At 41.0% G+C, this 20698-nt stretch overlaps 1 protein-coding gene across 1 annotated transcript in view; it reads right to left on the reverse strand.

Moving 5' to 3' along the window:
* CCHCR1 (coiled-coil alpha-helical rod protein 1) overlaps positions 1 to 20591 on the reverse strand; it is a 70304-nt gene extending 49713 nt beyond the window's left edge. Inside the window, exons 1-3 of the mRNA XM_040323475.1 lie at positions 20427 to 20591; positions 3619 to 3752; positions 3269 to 3464 (exon numbers count right to left, since the gene is read on the reverse strand). Coding sequence (XP_040179409.1) covers positions 3269 to 3464; positions 3619 to 3673 — 251 coding nt within the window. The 5' untranslated portion in view covers positions 3674 to 3752; positions 20427 to 20591. The remainder of the gene's footprint in view (positions 1 to 3268; positions 3465 to 3618; positions 3753 to 20426) is intronic.
* Between the last annotated feature and the right edge of the window lie 107 nt (positions 20592 to 20698).

Raw genomic sequence — 20698 nt, forward strand, 5'->3', positions numbered from 1 at the left:
CTCTTGTCCTTTAGAAGCTCCTGGAACTAAAACTAAAATACGTATCACAAAACTGATCACATTGCCTGAAACCAGACAAGCATACCTACGTTTTGATATATAAATTGTGTATGACAAGTAGATCTTGTGGGCGTGAGAGCAATTTGTTCGCCCTTTTTTTAAAGATAATTTTTGTTTTCAAAGATCTCCACTCTAAAGGTCACATGACACACTCTAAATCCCTTCCATAGGGTTACATTATAACCGATTCCATTTTCTGAAAAAATCGCTAACGTAAATTGCGTTTTCACAAAAACCGTAAAAGATATCAATCTGAAAAGTCATGTTTGGATAGCTGAATATTTTGTGACCGCTTTAAAGTTTGTTTGGTGTCTGTAAGTGAAAGTATGAAGGAGCTGAAACTTTTGGCAGAACGTGTGTTTTGAAGCAGGAAAAAGGATGTTCTCATTGACTTCAATGTTAAAAAAAAGTGTCTAAAAGCTTAATATTTTAAAAAGTATAAATAGTACAAAAAAACTTGAAGAAGTCCCATCGTTAGCTGAATGAGACGAACATTTTAAAAGTTAAATGGTCTCAATAGCTGAAAGTATGCAGAAGTTACGCAGAGCCAAAAAACGTACGGAATAAAATTAAGAAGAAGAATAATAAAAAACGAATATCAATACTGGAATGCTTATTAAAGCATTCCCACTAATAATAAAAAACGAATATCAATACTGGGAATGCTTATTAAAGCATTCCCACTAATAATAAAAAACGAATATCAATACTGGGAATGCTTATGAAAGCATTCCCACTAAATATCAATACTGGGAATGCTTATTAAAGCATTCCCACTAATTAAGAAGAAGAAGAATAATAAAAAACGAATATCAATACTGGGAATGCTTATTAAAGCATTCCCACTAAAAAACGAATATCAATACTGGGAATGCTTATTAAAGCATTCCCACTAATAATAAAAAACGAATATCAATACTGGGAATGCTTATTAAAGCATTCCCACTAATAAAAAACGAATATCAATACTGGGAATGCTTATTAAAGCATATATAAAAAAAAGGGTTGCTATGGGAATGACTACCGCAGCTAAACGCGGCTGCATGTAACCGCAATGTACAAATGCAGCTAATCGCAGAGCCTGGAGCCTTAACATTTCACAAAACATTTACATGCTTTTAACTGCGGAAAAACAGCGTCCATGTGAAAGGCGCCTTAGTGTGAATATGCATGTTTGATTTTCACAGTGTCCAGTGAACATGAGATCAAAGGACAGCAGCTGACAAAGAGATCTGTAACTTGTCTAGCAGTTTTGTGGCTACAGCATCCAATGTAAACATGCCATGGGGTCACTAGCTTAACTGGGCATACAACAGTACATTTCTAATCACTGTTTATACCTTGCTTGCATACGAAATTTGAATTTAAAAGAACTCCGATAGCTATCTTTATCCAAAATGAACAGACAGCATCATTACATATTGATTCTAAAACACTAAACACCTTGTAAAATACTATTTGTTGTTTCCCCAAGTTTGATTTTTGAAAAAATGTCAATGATTTGCTATGTAAAAGCTCCCAATAAGTACAATGAAGAGGAGCATACTTTCACAGATTGAGTCTTCTGCGGTATCTCCCTGTGGCTTGCCTGGATTCCTGCTTCGGCTTCACAACACTTTCTCCAGCGGCTCTAGTGGGGACTAAACTTTGGACTGGGGGCTCCACACTCAACTTTTTTTTAGGCCTGTCAACAGTGATGTCTGTGAGTGCAATACTGTAAGTAATTTGCTCAAAAGGAAAATATAATGTTTTACCATGTGCTCTATAATTATCTACTTAAGGACAGAGCCTCTGAGATTTGGTGTTTACAAACTAAAAACAGCTTTTTTGCTAGAAAATTACACACACACACACACACACACGTTTGGGGGTTCTAACACCATAGAGAATAAAATGGCGGTCGACGCAATACTTTTTGTCACACCGTATTTGCGCAGCGATCTTACAAGCACACTTTTTTTAATTAAAAAAAAGATGACAACAGTAAAGTTAGCCCAATTTTTTTTATATATTGTGAAAGATAATGTTATGCCGAGTAAACTGATACCCAACATGTCACGCTTCACAATTGCACTTGCTCGTTGAATCTCCATAGGCAATGTTTAAAAATGTCTACAGGTTACCAGTTTTGAGTTACAGGGGAGGTCTAGTGCTAGAATTATTGCTCTCACTCTATCGATCGCGGCGATACCTCACATGTGTGGTTTGAGCACTGTTTTTATATGCAGACGCTGCTCATGTATGCGTGAGCTTCTGTGCGTGAGCTCGTCGAAAAAAACAAACAAAAAACAATTGGGTCACTTTTATTCCTATTACAAGGAATGTAAAACATCCCTTGTAATAGAAAAGAAAAAGCATGACAGGTCCTCTTAAATATGAGATCTGGGGCCAAAAAGACCTCAGATCTCATATTTACACTAAAAAGCAAAAATAAATAAAAAAGGTCCCTTTAAGAGATATGGGCGGAAGTGACATTTAGACGTCGCTTCCACCCTGCAATAATATGGAGACAGATGGGGGCCCCATTTTCCCCTCACTCGTCTCCTTACCCAGCCACGGACAACATCCGATCGCTTCCTCCGCTGCTGACTGCTCCGGTTAGCGGCGGGAGGGGGCCCCTTTCCCGCCGCCGATAAAAATGATCTCGCCCGGAATCTGCCACAGACAGAGACAGGAAAAAAAAATAAAAAAAATAAAAATAAAATACAAAATTATTGTAAACAAATAAAAATTGCTACACTATTGACAGCGTGACACCTCTCTCCCCCTCCCTCTCTTGCAGTGCAGGAAAATGCATGCAATTCAGACAGGAATCGCACCGCAATCCTGTTCAAATCACATGCACTTTGAGCCTATTCATTTTGTATGGGCTCAAATCGCATTTCACCGCATGGTAGCAGCGAATACTTGAGCACAAGTATCAGTACTGGTACTCACTCTTAAGAAACAGGTATCGGTGCATCCCTATTGCAACCGGTTAAGCAGCAGAGAAAGGTGTCCTTGAGGACTGAGTGCATTGGGTAAGAAGCCTACCAGAGCAAGAAATAGGGTAATTATTTCTGCTCATACCTGAGCACTGCAATTTAACCATTGCAGTGCAAAAAATGACACAGTGCATGAGTTATTTTTTGTTTTCCCTTGAGTTCCCCATTAAAGCATCCTTAAAGATGAACTAAGGAAAGATACTTTAGCAATAAACCGGTCATACCTGGCTCGTGGACCATCTCTCCTGTCTTGTAGTATCTTTAGTGCTTCATTTTCCTGTTTCAGTTTTTCCAATTCTTTTTTCAGCTCTTCCCAGGGCTGGGTATCAGCTGGTGGGACTGGATGGGGTGCTGAGGGGAGAGGAGCTGCCCCTGGTCTACGCGTTTCGAAATGAGAAGGAGGGATTAGCCCAGTATTACCTGGAAATTAAAAATTTAACATTAATGTGGTTTAAAAAAGTAAAAAAAAAAAAAAAAAAAATGCAAGCATCCTTGACATCCATAAGAAAATAGGGTTAATAAATGGAAAACGATTTCTATCCCATTAATGATGGTATTTGCCTCCCTCACTTACCCATTCCTGTGGGAGGCAAGAACAAAGATGCCGGATTAAGCCCTTTCTTCTCCATTACTCTTCAACACAACAGATAGACTTGATTATAATTTGTTTTCAGCAGCAGGCAATACAGATATCAGCTCCATAGGATGCTGGAAAGAAACATATCAGAAGGTGCTTGGTGAAGCATTGGAAACATTGTATAGCACATCTTGTATTAGTTATCATTATTGCCCTACCCATGTAACAAACAGTAATATCATTTAACAACCGTTAACTGTTGAGCTAATCACTAATAGATTTAAAGAGGAAGTAAACCCTGATGGGTTTACTTCCTCTTTGTTTCCCTGCAAAGGTAAAGCATAATGGGCTACTATGCATTGTATGCCCATTATGTGTCACTTACCTGCAGGAGAAGCCAGCGATGTCTCGGTCTTCCTCGCTAGTAGCAAGCGGCCATTCTTCACCCCTCTTCTTCCAGGGTACGCGAACTCTGGCTCCGACTGTCCGGAGTCGCGTGACGTCACGAGAGCCGTCACTTGCATCATGACTGCATTCATAAAATGGCATGCTCAGTGTGCATGCGCCGTAGACATTGGTACAGTCTTTTTTGCAAATATCTCCTAAACCGTGTAGGTCTGGGAGATATTGCAAGCACCTACAGGTAAGCCTAGATGAAAGTCTTACCTGAGGGTTTACAACCACTTTAAGAACTGCTTTAGACAATGTATATTTTTATTACAGGTACTTTATATAGTGCCGTCAACTTACTCAGTGCTTTACATATATACCGTACATTCACATCAATCCCTGCCCTCAACGAGCTTACAATCTAAGGTCCCTAATTCACATTCATACATAGTAGGGTCAATTTTGACACGAGCCAATGTCTTTGGAGCGTGGGAGAAAACTAGAGTGCCCAGAGGAAACCCACACAAGCACAGGGAGAACATGCAAACTCCAGGCAGGTGGTGTGGTTGGGATTCGAACTGATGACCCCAGTGATAGATTTTTTATTTAATTCAAATTAATTACCTCTCTATTGGTATGTCTCAGTGCATGTGTTTCAATGCACTACAAACCGCTGGAAACCCTGTGAAGTGCCCTTTGTTTAAATTAAAAGAGACGTGTCCGATTTTTCATCTGTTAACAACGCATTTAAAATGAATACTAGCCTTTCCTACCTTACCTTGTGAAGCTAGATCTACTAACCTAAGTCCCCCCTGCAGATCCCTCACCTCCCAGATGGGGGAGGGCACAAATCCAGCCGCGCAAATGGAGCCCAAGATGACCTGTACCCTACTATACCCATGTGGTCGTCCTTTTTGTTCCTGATAGAACCCCGTCGCTTGACCTCCAATAGGTACAGTCCATGTTATAATATAAAAATATCAGATATAATCCTAAAATTACTCTAATCCCAGCGCTCAATGGTATAATCAAAAATGTCACAATATTTACAAGGTATATAGCGGCTATTATAAAATCAACAATTACTAAAAAAATATGTGTTATCAGAGGTAAAAACTTAATAAAACATTAACAGCGCTTTCAAGTCACTTGGCGTGACTTATGAGTTCAAAAAATCTCATAACCTTAAATGAGATGATAAAAAAGCTCCCAAGGTCAAACCATTTGTTTAACGGCTCCTATCAGTCTCTATATATGAATAGCTCTGTCAAGAGCCAAAATGTATGTGTGATGAAATGTCCATTCACATATTGTTGCCAAAACAAAAATTGTAGATACAAACTTCTCCAAGCACTACAAAACTGTGTGTTTCACACTGGTATCTTCCCCCTATAGGTAATGTACTCACCACATATTAGGTGAAAGACAGCATAATAAATCCTGGATCTCTGCTTATTTCCTCACCAACTCTGGATGGATGTCAGCTGTAATGGGATCCTGGTGTGGAATCACTCTTGCTACAATTTATCTCTCTGCAGTTGTAAAGAGGTGTTTCCTTGGAACATTGGTGCAGCACAACGGTCATGCAGGGAGAAAAAGGGAGACTAGATAGTGTAAAACCCTTTTATTGTTAGTAATAAACCCCTGCTGCCCACATATGCTTACACGCTTTAAAATCATAAAAGGCTTGTCACTCAAAACTAGGTATCAGCTCACACAGGGAGGATGTTCACAAATCTCTATCCCCTGTTTTGTAAGTCCCGGGTGAATACCAGCATCAGTGCAAGAAAGCTTGTCGTGTAGACACGCCCTGACGCGTTTCGTGATTGGCTCACGTCTTCAGAGGGCGTGGCTACACGATACGACTGCTTCTTATTTATGGGAATGGACAGGTCTAATTGCCCGCCCTTCCCTATATGTGATACGTCCCAGCATGGTCAGCTCCGCCTCTGTTAAACTCGTCATTAGCTGCCGCTGCCAATCCCGAACGTCTCAGGTTCGTCAGCACCAGCATGAGTCTCGGCCAATCAGCTCCACGTACCCTCGTCACTGGCTCGAACGGCCAATCGCGGGTAATCCAGACATTTGCATATGTCAATGCTTACAAGACTGGATCAGCTGGGACGTACAATCTGTTTATAGCAAATAGTAACCTCCGATGCTATAGCGGGTTCATACTTTAATACAGATCCGCCGGCACCAATGTACCATACGCTAAAGCGGGAAAATGAAAGAAAAATACATTTAGAAACGGAAATTGCTTCTAACGCCATTACATAGTGATGACTGACATCCCTTTGTACATAATCTCAGTACTATGCATTAGCAGCCAAACTAATGTGCCATATACTGGCTTATATTGCTCAATTACAAGTTTTACTTTAACAGTAACAGCATATACATTTAAAATCCAACATATATATTATAAAAAAGTCTCTATGTACCTTATATTTATTAAAACAATAAATAAAATATTCATTAAAAATTCATCACTGTATTATATAAATATACCTAATAGAAACCACATATTGATTAATTAACCTCCTCAAACATTATTATGGAAGATAAAATTGTATAGAGTGTCATTTTCTTAACAATGACACATTATATATTAATTATGGCCAAACTTTTTTATGGACACCATTGGGTAAGTTTGGACATTAGTTAAGTGATCTCAATGGCCTGTAAGGTCAAAAACATGACCAGTGTGATCAACTTAACTTTATTATGCACATCCTTATTGTGTATATATGATATACACCTCAAAGTGATAAAAATATTAGTCGAATATTTTATCACTCACTCAGAAAAAATAATATTAACATCAGGAGAGCACCCCTTACTCCCCTAGTGGTCACTAATGAAACAATTGAGATCTACATCTATGTTGAGGCCATTGGGACTTAAAGTATTAGTCCAATATAGCCACTGTGTCTCACGTTTAGATATCTCACGGACCATATTAGCCCCCCTCCAGTTACGATCTATACGGTCTATACCCCAAAATTTCAATCCGATGGGATTTTTATCGTGTTTATCCCTGAAATGGAGCGAGACGCTGTGATCTTTGTAACCAATGGTGATATTATAGATGTGCTCCGATATCCTCTTGGTTAAAGTTCTTTTTGTGCGCCCAATGTACATTAGGCCACAAGGGCATTCTAGAGCATATACCACATGTGTGGTTTTGCATGTGATACATTCTTTAATCTCAAATTCTTTTCCATTTGCAGTGGAAGTAAATCTGGTGAGTCCTCTTAGGTGTGTGGATACCTGTTGGCATGATTTACATCTCCTACACGCTGTGAATCCTGCTCTGTCCCAAAACATCTTGATTTTTTTGGGTGGGTCCAGTACCTTTTTGACTATTTGGTCTCCAAAAGAAGACGTTCTTCTGTATATGAAGCGTGGATTTTCGGGCAATGACGATTTTAGAGTTCTGTCCATAGTCAAAATGTTCCAATGTTTTCTGAATATAGCTTCTATTTCATGATATTGTTCATGATAGGTAGAAATGAAGCCCCATTCATGGGCTTGATTTGGTGCACGATCTTTTGGTTCCAACATATTTTGTTGTGTGGTCTGTCCCACCTCTTTCATCCAATTATCTAAATGCTCCAAATTATATCCTTTTTCCACGAATCGTTGTTTAATAATAGAGGCTTGGGCCCAGTAGTCATCATCTTTGGTGCAGTTACGCCTAATACGTGTGAATTGGCCCTTAGGTATGTTTTTGAGCCATAGTGGGTGATGCCCACTCTGTATTGGTATATAGCTATTCCTGTCTGTTTCCTTGAAATAAGCCTTGGTGTACAGTTGTCCAAGACCCTTAATCACTGTAACGTCAAGGAAATGGATTTGTAATTGATTCCAATTAAAATCTAATTTAATGCTGTTCTTATTACTATTCAGCCAGACTGAAAATGCTATAAGGGATTCCTCCGTGCCCTGCCATATCATAAACATATCATCTATATAGCGTTGGTAAAAAATGAGCTCCTTTTTCTTGTTATTATAGATCCACTTATCCTCCCATTCACTCATGAATAGGTTGGCTAGACTTGGCGCAAACTTTGCGCCCATAGCTACACCTATCTTCTGGGTGTAGTACTGTCCCCCATACCAGAAGTAGTTATGGGTAAGACAGTAGTCTAATGCCATTTTGAGGAATTTTTTCTGGATGAATGGTAGCTCCTCCCTCTTACTAAGTGCCCAATTGAGAGCTAAGAGGGCATCATCGTGTTGGATGTTGGTGTATAATGCTGAAACGTCAGCAGTAACTAAAAACACCTCTGTTCCTACAGGGAATGTGACTTCCTTAACTTTTTGAATGAAGCTAGTGGTATCTTTCAAGAAGGCTTTTGTGGTGACAACGCTACTTTGCATAAAGTGGTCTAAATATTGACCAATCCTGGCTGTGACGGAACCTATTCCGTTCACAATAGGTCTAGCCGGAGGAACAGTTGGATTCTTGTGAATTTTGGGAACTGTGTATATAGTGGGTGTCCTGCTATAGCTTGGACATAGGTACATTTTTTCTTTTTTAGTAATAACCCTCATGTAGTATCCATAATCCACCAGATTATGTAAATCCACTCTATATTGTTTAGTAGGATCATTCTTTAGAAGTTGATACGTACATTGGTGCCGGCGGATCTGTATTAAAGTATGAACCCGCTATAGCATCGGAGGTTACTATTTGCTATAAACAGATTGTACGTCCCAGCTGATCCAGTCTTGTAAGCATTGACATATGCAAATGTCTGGATTACCCGCGATTGGCCGTTCGAGCCAGTGACGAGGGTACGTGGAGCTGATTGGCCGAGACTCATGCTGGTGCTGACGAACCTGAGACGTTCGGGATTGGCAGCGGCAGCTAATGACGAGTTTAACAGAGGCGGAGCTGACCATGCTGGGACGTATCACATATAGGGAAGGGCGGGCAATTAGACCTGTCCATTCCCATAAATAAGAAGCAGTCGTATCGTGTAGCCACGCCCTCTGAAGACGTGAGCCAATCACGAAACGCGTCAGGGCGTGTCTACACGACAAGCTTTCTTGCACTGATGCTGGTATTCACCCGGGACTTACAAAACAGGGGATAGAGATTTGTGAACATCCTCCCTGTGTGAGCTGATACCTAGTTTTGAGTGACAAGCCTTTTATGATTTTAAAGCGTGTAAGCATATGTGGGCAGCAGGGGTTTATTACTAACAATAAAAGGGTTTTACACTATCTAGTCTCCCTTTTTCTCCCTGCATGACCGTTGTGCTGCACCAATGTTCCAAGGAAACACCTCTTTACAACTGCAGAGAGATAAATTGTAGCAAGAGTGATTCCACACCAGGATCCCATTACAGCTGACATCCATCCAGAGTTGGTGAGGAAATAAGCAGAGATCCAGGATTTATTATGCTGTCTTTCACCTAATATGTGGTGAGTACATTACCTATAGGGGGAAGATACCAGTGTGAAACACACAGTTTTGTAGTGCTTGGAGAAGTTTGTATCTACAATTTTTGTTTTGGCAACAATATGTGAATGGACATTTCATCACACATACATTTTGGCTCTTGACAGAGCTATTCATATATAGAGACTGATAGGAGCCGTTAAACAAATGGTTTGACCTTGGGAGCTTTTTTATCATCTCATTTAAGGTTATGAGATTTTTTGAACTCATAAGTCACGCCAAGTGACTTGAAAGCGCTGTTAATGTTTTATTAAGTTTTTACCTCTGATAACACATATTTTTTTAGTAATTGTTGATTTTATAATAGCCGCTATATACCTTGTAAATATTGTGACATTTTTGATTATACCATTGAGCGCTGGGATTAGAGTAATTTTAGGATTATATCTGATATTTTTATATTGTTTTGACGTTTTACCTATAGCGAACATGGACTCTATCAATTATCTAATTAACCGTCAAGTAGATTTGAAATCAGTGTTTTCCAATGATGGAGATTGGGAAATAAATGACGATTATAACACAACCTTGATTGAACTAGGCAACGCACTAGAAAAACAGGTGCGTACGTGGTGGGACATCTGCACTTTTGAGCACTACCTGAAAGAGAATATCATCATGCGTAGTCTCAGGTGGGATGTAACACCACAAGATGGGTTGGACGATGGTGAGTCCACCACAGAGTGGCTAGACTTCTTTAATGGAGTTGGCCGCAAACTGCAACAACTTGTTCTCAAACGCAAAAAGAAAAAAATGATATTGCTAGAGAAAAAGATTGCAGAATTACAAACCAAATTAGATGCCATTAAAGGGACAGTACTATTAACCAACTTTGACAGTGAAATTAAGAAGAAGTTGGAAAAAATAGACAAAGACACACAGAAGAAGAAAATTAAAAAATTCAGAAGGGATATGAATGATTTTAAGAAAAATACAATATATTTCTGGCAGGGTGTAAACGAAGCAGGACTTCCGACACAACAAAATGACAGTCAATTGCCTGACTTTCAGGGCCAACAAAGTACAGATGGAAGGACTGAAACAATGACTAATTTGGACTCACGCAATTCAGTGAGACCAATACCAACCCCCCAGAATCAAAGGGGGAGAGGTAATAAACAATCCACAAGGGGTAATAATAGGGGAAACCCAAGAGAAGGTCAAGGACAATCTCATGTGGGACATGAGACATCTAATCCAAGATATGATGAACATTACACGACCTATACCCAAAATAGATATGGCCCCCTACAGGATAGTAGGGAGAATGCATACTATACACCCTCACCCAGACCAGTGCCTTTTTTAGGGAGAGGTATGAGGGGGAACTCACGAGGACGGGGCAGAGGCAACAGACCCTGGAGGGGACGGGGACAGCAACCCCACAATGCCAACCCCAACCAGGAATGGTGGTACCCCCCACAACGAGAAGTAACATACAGCCCTATCAGGAACAACAGAAACCACAACGGAGAGGATGCCGAGCAGGGCAACGAATCCAGCAGAAAAAGGCCAAGACAGGTAGATTAAGTGGAATATATAATCTATCATCTGCCACATTGACACAAAAGGAGACTAACATACTCAATGCTGGATTAAAATGCACATCCACAAAACCCCTAAATAAATTTAATGTCTACATTGACATTCAAAAATACATCCGAAAGGTCAACATTAAAAAATATTTTTTGTCGAATAACTACAATCTAAGGAATAACAAACAGAAAGAAGCAATAGGTTTGGATAGTGGACTCAAAAATAAATCGCTATTTAATCCACCCCAAACCAGTAACCACCATGTGGAGGTGTTCAAGCAGTTGGTACTAAATGATTTAGAAGCAATGCCTATAAAAAAGAGTCTTAATCCCAAACACATACAAGAAGGCATAAAAGCCCTTGAAGAGAGAAAAGACATCATAATCCGGCCAGCCGATAAGGGAGGAGGAGTGGTGATAATGAACAAGATAGATTACCACACCCAACTACAGGGGATGCTGGATGATCAAAGTACGTATCAACTTCTAAAGAATGATCCTACTAAACAATATAGAGTGGATTTACATAATCTGGTGGATTATGGATACTACATGAGGGTTATTACTAAAAAAGAAAAAATGTACCTATGTCCAAGCTATAGCAGGACACCCACTATATACACAGTTCCCAAAATTCACAAGAATCCAACTGTTCCTCCGGCTAGACCTATTGTGAACGGAATAGGTTCCGTCACAGCCAGGATTGGTCAATATTTAGACCACTTTATGCAAAGTAGCGTTGTCACCACAAAAGCCTTCTTGAAAGATACCACTAGCTTCATTCAAAAAGTTAAGGAAGTCACATTCCCTGTAGGAACAGAGGTGTTTTTAGTTACTGCTGACGTTTCAGCATTATACACCAACATCCAACACGATGATGCCCTCTTAGCTCTCAATTGGGCACTTAGTAAGAGGGAGGAGCTACCATTCATCCAGAAAAAATTCCTCAAAATGGCATTAGACTACTGTCTTACCCATAACTACTTCTGGTATGGGGGACAGTACTACACCCAGAAGATAGGTGTAGCTATGGGCGCAAAGTTTGCGCCAAGTCTAGCCAACCTATTCATGAGTGAATGGGAGGATAAGTGGATCTATAATAACAAGAAAAAGGAGCTCATTTTTTACCAACGCTATATAGATGATATGTTTATGATATGGCAGGGCACGGAGGAATCCCTTATAGCATTTTCAGTCTGGCTGAATAGTAATAAGAACAGCATTAAATTAGATTTTAATTGGAATCAATTACAAATCCATTTCCTTGACGTTACAGTGATTAAGGGTCTTGGACAACTGTACACCAAGGCTTATTTCAAGGAAACAGACAGGAATAGCTATATACCAATACAGAGTGGGCATCACCCACTATGGCTCAAAAACATACCTAAGGGCCAATTCACACGTATTAGGCGTAACTGCACCAAAGATGATGACTACTGGGCCCAAGCCTCTATTATTAAACAACGATTCGTGGAAAAAGGATATAATTTGGAGCATTTAGATAATTGGATGAAAGAGGTGGGACAGACCACACAACAAAATATGTTGGAACCAAAAGATCGTGCACCAAATCAAGCCCATGAATGGGGCTTCATTTCTACCTATCATGAACAATATCATGAAATAGAAGCTATATTCAGAAAACATTGGAACATTTTGACTATGGACAGAACTCTAAAATCGTCATTGCCTGAAAATCCACGCTTCATATACAGAAGAACGTCTTCTTTTGGAGACCAAATAGTCAAAAAGGTACTGGACCCACCCAAAAAAATCAAGATGTTTTGGGACAGAGCAGGATTCACAGCGTGTAGGAGATGTAAATCATGCCAACAGGTATCCACACACCTAAGAGGACTCACCAGATTTACTTCCACTGCAAATGGAAAAGAATTTGAGATTAAAGAATGTATCACATGCAAAACCACACATGTGGTATATGCTCTAGAATGCCCTTGTGGCCTAATGTACATTGGGCGCACAAAAAGAACTTTAACCAAGAGGATATCGGAGCACATCTATAATATCACCATTGGTTACAAAGATCACAGCGTCTCGCTCCATTTCAGGGATAAACACGATAAAAATCCCATCGGATTGAAATTTTGGGGTATAGACCGTATAGATCGTAACTGGAGGGGGGCTAATATGGTCCGTGAGATATCTAAACGTGAGACACAGTGGCTATATTGGACTAATACTTTAAGTCCCAATGGCCTCAACATAGATGTAGATCTCAATTGTTTCATTAGTGACCACTAGGGGAGTAAGGGGTGCTCTCCTGATGTTAATATTATTTTTTCTGAGTGAGTGATAAAATATTCGACTAATATTTTTATCACTTTGAGGTGTATATCATATATACACAATAAGGATGTGCATAATAAAGTTAAGTTGATCACACTGGTCATGTTTTTGACCTTACAGGCCATTGAGATCACTTAACTAATGTCCAAACTTACCCAATGGTGTCCATAAAAAAGTTTGGCCATAATTAATATATAATGTGTCATTGTTAAGAAAATGACACTCTATACAATTTTATCTTCCATAATAATGTTTGAGGAGGTTAATTAATCAATATGTGGTTTCTATTAGGTATATTTATATAATACAGTGATGAATTTTTAATGAATATTTTATTTATTGTTTTAATAAATATAAGGTACATAGAGACTTTTTTATAATATATATGTTGGATTTTAAATGTATATGCTGTTACTGTTAAAGTAAAACTTGTAATTGAGCAATATAAGCCAGTATATGGCACATTAGTTTGGCTGCTAATGCATAGTACTGAGATTATGTACAAAGGGATGTCAGTCATCACTATGTAATGGCGTTAGAAGCAATTTCCGTTTCTAAATGTATTTTTCTTTCATTTTCCCGCTTTAGCGTATGGTACATTGGTGCCGGCGGATCTGTATTAAAGTATGAACCCGCTATAGCATCGGAGGTTACTATTTGCTATAAACAGATTGTACGTCCCAGCTGATCCAGTCTTGTAAGCATTGACATATGCAAATGTCTGGATTACCCGCGATTGGCCGTTCGAGCCAGTGACGAGGGTACGTGGAGCTGATTGGCCGAGACTCATGCTGGTGCTGACGAACCTGAGACGTTCGGGATTGGCAGCGGCAGCTAATGACGAGTTTAACAGAGGCGGAGCTGACCATGCTGGGACGTATCACATATAGGGAAGGGCGGGCAATTAGACCTGTCCATTCCCATAAATAAGAAGCAGTCGTATCGTGTAGCCACGCCCTCTGAAGACGTGAGCCAATCACGAAACGCGTCAGGGCGTGTCTACACGACAAGCTTTCTTGCACTGATGCTGGTATTCACCCGGGACTTACAAAACAGGGGATAGAGATTTGTGAACATCCTCCCTGTGTGAGCTGATACCTAGTTTTGAGTGACAAGCCTTTTATGATTTTAAAGCGTGTAAGCATATGTGGGCAGCAGGGGTTTATTACTAACAATAAAAGGGTTTTACACTATCTAGTCTCCCTTTTTCTCCCTGCATGACCGTTGTGCTGCACCAATGTTCCAAGGAAACACCTCTTTACAACTGCAGAGAGATAAATTGTAGCAAGAGTGATTCCACACCAGGATCCCATTACAGCTGACATCCATCCAGAGTTGGTGAGGAAATAAGCAGAGATCCAGGATTTATTATGCTGTCTTTCACCTAATATGTGGTGAGTACATTACCTATAGGGGGAAGATACCAGTGTGAAACACACAGTTTTGTAGTGCTTGGAGAAGTTTGTATCTACAATTTTTGTTTTGGCAACAATATGTGAATGGACATTTCATCACACATACATTTTGGCTCTTGACAGAGCTATTCATATATAGAGACTGATAGGAGCCGTTAAACAAATGGTTTGACCTTGGGAGCTTTTTTATCATCTCATTTAAGGTTATGAGATTTTTTGAACTCATAAGACAGTCCATGTTATGTAGACACGGAAGTGGACACCATTATTTATTTATTTATTTTTTTCCAGAAATCAGATTGGGGGGGTGAAATATTTTCTAAAGCAGGGCCTTAATAGCTACACACTAGAAAGATGAGAAGAGAGCCCAAAGCAGTGCATATACACATTTTCATACAGAAAAAAAAAAAAGTATTACTAAAGGCTAAACCTTTTTTTTTGTTGTTTAAAGCCCCATACACACGATCAGACTTTTTGACAACAAACTTGAAAATGAGCAGGTTTTCAAAAAAATTCTACCGTGTATACGCTCCATCAGACAAACTTTTTCGGTTTTCATTGGACAAAAAATCGCTCTGCAAACGGACAAACTTTTCGGCAACAAAAGTGCAAAGTCCTATCGTTTGTACAGAAATCCATCGGACTTTAGTCCAAAGTACAAACACGCATGCCCAGAACCAATGTTAAAATCAACCAACAATAGCAGAAGTTGACCAAAGGGTGGCGGTAAAGAGCAGAAAAATCACATGATTTTGGGAAAGTTTGCAGAAAAAGTCCTGCTGTGTGTATGCTATGGGTGTTCCCGGCCAACGCCCTTCAAACTCCTGAAGTCCAACAGTGTGCATGGGGCAAGTGGAGAGTGATTAGACCAGGGGTGCTCAACCAGTTGCCCGCAGAGCCCTCTGATGTGGCCCGTGACCTCCTGCTCTGGGATGGCGGGCTGGCAAGCCCAGATCGCAGATAACAAAACTGATGCTCTGGGAATGGCGGGTTGGCAAACGAAGCCAGTGGTAGAGGAAGCAACCAGCTGTGGAGCAGAGCCGTATAAGCCAATGCTTCCTTTAAAGCACCCACTCCTGTCATAGGCGGAGTGATACCAAATGCACTTTGCCTGGGACAGCAACAGCCAGCGATACCTGAATAAAAGACTGTTATTAAAGGTAAATTTATTACTAAAAATCACAGAGTGTGTATACAGTCAGGTCCATAAATATTGGGACATCGCCACAATTCTAATCTTTTTGGCTCTATACACAACCACAATGGATTTGAAATGAAACAAACAAGATGTGCTTTAACTGCAGACTTTTAGCTTTAATTTGTTCATTGTTCAGGTTTATATACACTGTACACACACTCTGCAGTTTTTTAAAAAAATAAATAAAAAATTTCTCGGTCTAGGCCGATACGTATTCTTCTACATATTTTTGGTAAACAAAAAAAAAAATCGCAATAAGCGACTGGTTTGCGCAAAAGTTATAGTGCCTACAAAATAGGGGACAGAATTATTATTATTTTTTTTTTTTACTAGTAATGGCGGCGATATGCGAATATTTATTGGGACTGCGACATTATGGCGGACATAGCGGACACTTTTGACTCATTTTTGGCACCATTCACATTTATACTGCGATCACTGCTATAAATATGCACCAATTACTGTATAAATGTGACTGGCAGGGAAGGGGATAAATGTGTACCCTGCATAGTGTTTCTAACTGTGGGGGAAGGGGACTGACTGGGGGAGGTGACCGATCTGTGTCCCTATGTACAAGGGATACAGCATCGGTCTCCTCTCCCTGACAAGACGTGGATCTGTGTGTTTACACACACAGATCCACGTCCTTGTCTGTGTAACCGCCGATCGCGGGTGCCTGGCGGACATCGCGGCCGCCAGGCACGCGCATCGGCATCTCAGTGATGCGGTGAGCGCGCGTGCCCCCCAGTGGCTGGAGGCCATATATAGACGGCCTCCCGGCAATTGGCATCCACACTGCGGCCGTATAAAGTGGTTAAAAGACATTTTGTTAACCTCCCTGGCGGTATGATTATGTCAGATTTTTGATGCTGAAATCGGTACAATTGTTTTGCATGGAAATTTGGCGTTTTATATTGTAGGCCTGTAATTCTTAGAAATAACTCACCTAAATCTGTCCAAACCAGAGTCTAGTAAACATCCCGGGCATGTTAACGTTTGAAAACACAAAATTATAAATGATAATATAATAAAGAACTATAAATAATAACAAATAATATAATAAAAAATATTCAATAATGTAATCAAATCAAGAACACAGAAATGTGCTCAGTTGCAGAATTGTCGCTGTCATTACTTTCAGTGTTTGATGAAGAATTTCCCCACAAATCGCAATCGCTCAATTCTGCAAGTGTTCTAATTTATTATCGCCGTTTTCTAGCTGCTCTAAACCCACATTTGACGTAAAGGGACACTTTTTGGTTGCCATGGTCAATCTCCAGTTTCCAGGCAAAAAGGAAAGTATTTATAATGTAAAACTGCATGCAGGACACTGTTCAGACCACTAGGGACAAAGAGGATGTGAAATAATTGTATACAGTACTATAATCTGTAAAATTACAGTATACTGTAGGTGTATTGTGTTTTTATTTTTTGGCACGGAACTCCATCCCAGTGCGTCGCAAGGAACGGAGCTCGGTACTCGGGCACTGTGTGAATCGAGCTCACACACACAGCGGGGACACGTCGCAGGATCCAGGGGACAAGGTAAGTAACTTTCCCTGGATCCTGCAATGCGATGCGATTTCATTTCACCCCGAGCCAGACTCGGGATTACCGCTAAGGAGGTTAAATCTGTCCAATAGATGCAGAGGAAAAAAAAAAACAAAAAAACACACAGCTATTGGTTCTGACAGACATCTTGTGAGCAGAACTTCCCATGCTGCGCCCTCATTAGTTCCCAGTTTTGTGCAAGGCCTACCAAACCCTTGCTCTCTGTTATGAAGTAGAGGGGGAGGCATTTGTAGTCAAATAGCTAGATTCAAAGTTAAGCCGGCGTATCAGTAGATACGCCGTCGTAACTCAGAATCTAAGCCGTCGTACATTTAAGTGTATTCTCAAATTGAGATACACTTAAATGTAGCTAAGATACGACTGCCTGCGCCTGCGCTAGGGGCGTGAATGCTGATTTACGCCTAGAATGCGTAAATCAGCGAGATACGCCGATTCACGAACGTACGCTTGCCCGTCGCTGTAAAGATACGCAGTTTACATAAGGCGTTTTCAGGCATAAAGTTAGTCGAACAAATAGTTGGCCTAGCCAATGTTAAGTATGGACGTCGTTCCCGCGTCGAAATTTGAAAATTTTACATCGTTAGCGCAAGTCGTCCGTGAATGGGGCTGGACGTAATTTACGTTCACGTCGAAACCAATATGTCCTTGCGGCGTACTTTGGAGCAATGCACACTGGGATATGTCCACGGACGGCGCATGCGCCCTTCGTTAAAAACGTCAATCACGTCAGGTCACGAATCATTTACATAAAACACGCCCCCTGTTCCTCATTTGAATTAGGCGCGCTTAGGCCGGCCCATTTACGCTACGCCGCCGTAACTTAGGAGGCAAGTGCTTTGTGAATACAGCACTTGCCTCTCTGACTTACGGTGGCGCGGGTCAAAATTACGCCGCCCTACCTGAATCCAGCTAAAAGTGAACAAAAACAGAAGCAGCCCGCACATTGGAGGCTAGGTTCTCATATGTATAATCACGCGTATTCTGGACCTGCTGACAAAACACGTGTGGGTGTGTGGGTGTCATAATCTCTTAATGGCATCTCCATGCATCGGAAAAAGCGGCACACTTTTGAATGCATGAACCCGCATTTTTTAACTACACAATGCCGCAGTACCATGTGATTTGGTGCAGTGCAATTTGGAAAAGTCGTTTCTGCACAACTTTTTGCATGTTGCCATGCTATTGGCAGCCTACTGAAATGAAAGGGCTGTCAAAACGGGTACACACGTGTTCCAATATGAGCCGGCCTTAAGGCCCCGTTCTCACCTGGTGTGTTCTGGAAACACACATCGTGCCTGCATTGCCATGATTTTTTTTTTTTAATAGCAGCCAAAATGCAGCTTTCAGACATGTTTTGTCACACCAAGATGCACAGTTCAAAAACGCACAAGGTCCAGCACCCAGGAGCTACTTTGGCATGAATAGAGAGGGCCATTTAAGTAAAATGGTTGCCCTATGACAGGGGTGTCAAACTCAATTTCATTGTGGGTCGCATCAGCATTATGAATGCCCTCAAAAGGGCCGGTTGCATCTGTGAGATTAGATGTCCAGCGCATCCCCTCCCCTTTACATTGGATGTCAAAGGCCACCCCACCATCAGAAGTTGAGTCCCCCCACTCTCCCTTACATCACAGTGCACCCTCCTTTCCTTATGCTGCTGGGAAGAAGCTAAATGCAAAGCAGAAAGTAAGGGTCTAGAGTAGGAACAGAGAAGGGCTGGAGCTCTCCTACAGCTGCAGGAGAGGTGCGAGGGCCACATGAAATGACCTGGAGGGCCCGATTTGGCCCACGGGCCTTGTGTTTGACATCTGTGCCCTATGAGATCACACAAAGTAAAAAAAAAATGCACAAGCATGGCATGCAGATGTGAATAGGGGCCAAGGCCAGTAAGAGGCATATGTTACAAAAAACATTGGGGGATTTACTAAAACTGGAGAGCGTAAAATCTGCTGCAGCTCTGCATAGTAGCCAATCAGCTTATATATTCAGCTTGTCCAATTAAGCTTTGACAAAAAAAAACCTGGAGCCCAGATTCACACTGATCTGCAGGAACTCGCACGATTTCACTCCTGCATGTCAGTCCTGATGTTGGACGTGATTTCAGAGACATCAATGTAAATCGCAGCCCGAAATCACAAAAAGTAGTACAGAAACTACTTTTTGGAATCGCTGCAGCGCCGCAGAATCGCACCAATTAGGTCGGTGCCATTAATGGCAATTGCCACCGATTTGACATGTCAAAACGCTCCAGTGTGAACCAAAAAGAAAGCCTGATTCACACCGAGTTCTGTGCAGACTGCGCACGCATGCGAATTACACCCCTGTTATGTGAATCGATGCGGGTTTGTATGGTAAAGACACCCCGTAATCATTTTGCAAACTGCAATTTGCAGAAGCGGATTGCATGGGTGTGAACACCCATGCGATCAGAAAAAATAAACTCCTGCACGTTTTTTGGCGTGAATCCAGTGCGATTTGAGCCATACAGAACAATGGTTTAAAATGCACTGCTGAAGATCCGCTTGCGATTTAAAGAGAAATGCAGTGCGATTCCGGTTTAAAAAAAAAAAAAATCACATGCAATTCCTTGCAACACATAGTGTGAACCGCAGTGGAAGCCAATTGGTTTGTATGCAGAGTTTTAGTAAATCAATGTCTCTGTAAAGCAGTGCAGTAACCCATAGCAACCGTCCTGCACCAGCTCAGCTGACAGGACTATAGTAAAGTGCACTTTGCCCATTCCCAGGACAGTGTGCAGCCATGCCTAAGGGAGCGGTTTTCCATAGATACCTAATAAAATGATCCACAACTAGGTTGCGAAGGGCAACTGCTCCAACTACTAGCCTATGATAATGTAGGCAGTATGTATTCTCGAACTCAGTGACAATAATAAAGTTACTGCTGGCTCTTACCTTCCATGTGCCCTCCTCTCTGTACATACAGTTACCCTGTCCTGACTATCCCTCCCTCCCGTACACTACACAGGCGGCCTATAAGCCCGGGAACTGCACCCGTCATTACACCTCCCTCCCTTAGCAACCGAGCTCTCAGGCTAACAGCACTGAGCGCGTTGTCCGTGTCAATAAAGTTTATTTGATCAAACGTGTCAGCTGTGTCGGCGCTCTTGCTGAGCAAACGAAAGGCGTGACCTGACCGATTCCGTCCAACCAGAGTATCCAAGGTA

This window comes from Rana temporaria, chromosome 9, assembly GCF_905171775.1.
Source record: "Rana temporaria chromosome 9, aRanTem1.1, whole genome shotgun sequence".
NCBI lineage: Eukaryota > Metazoa > Chordata > Amphibia > Anura > Ranidae > Rana > Rana temporaria.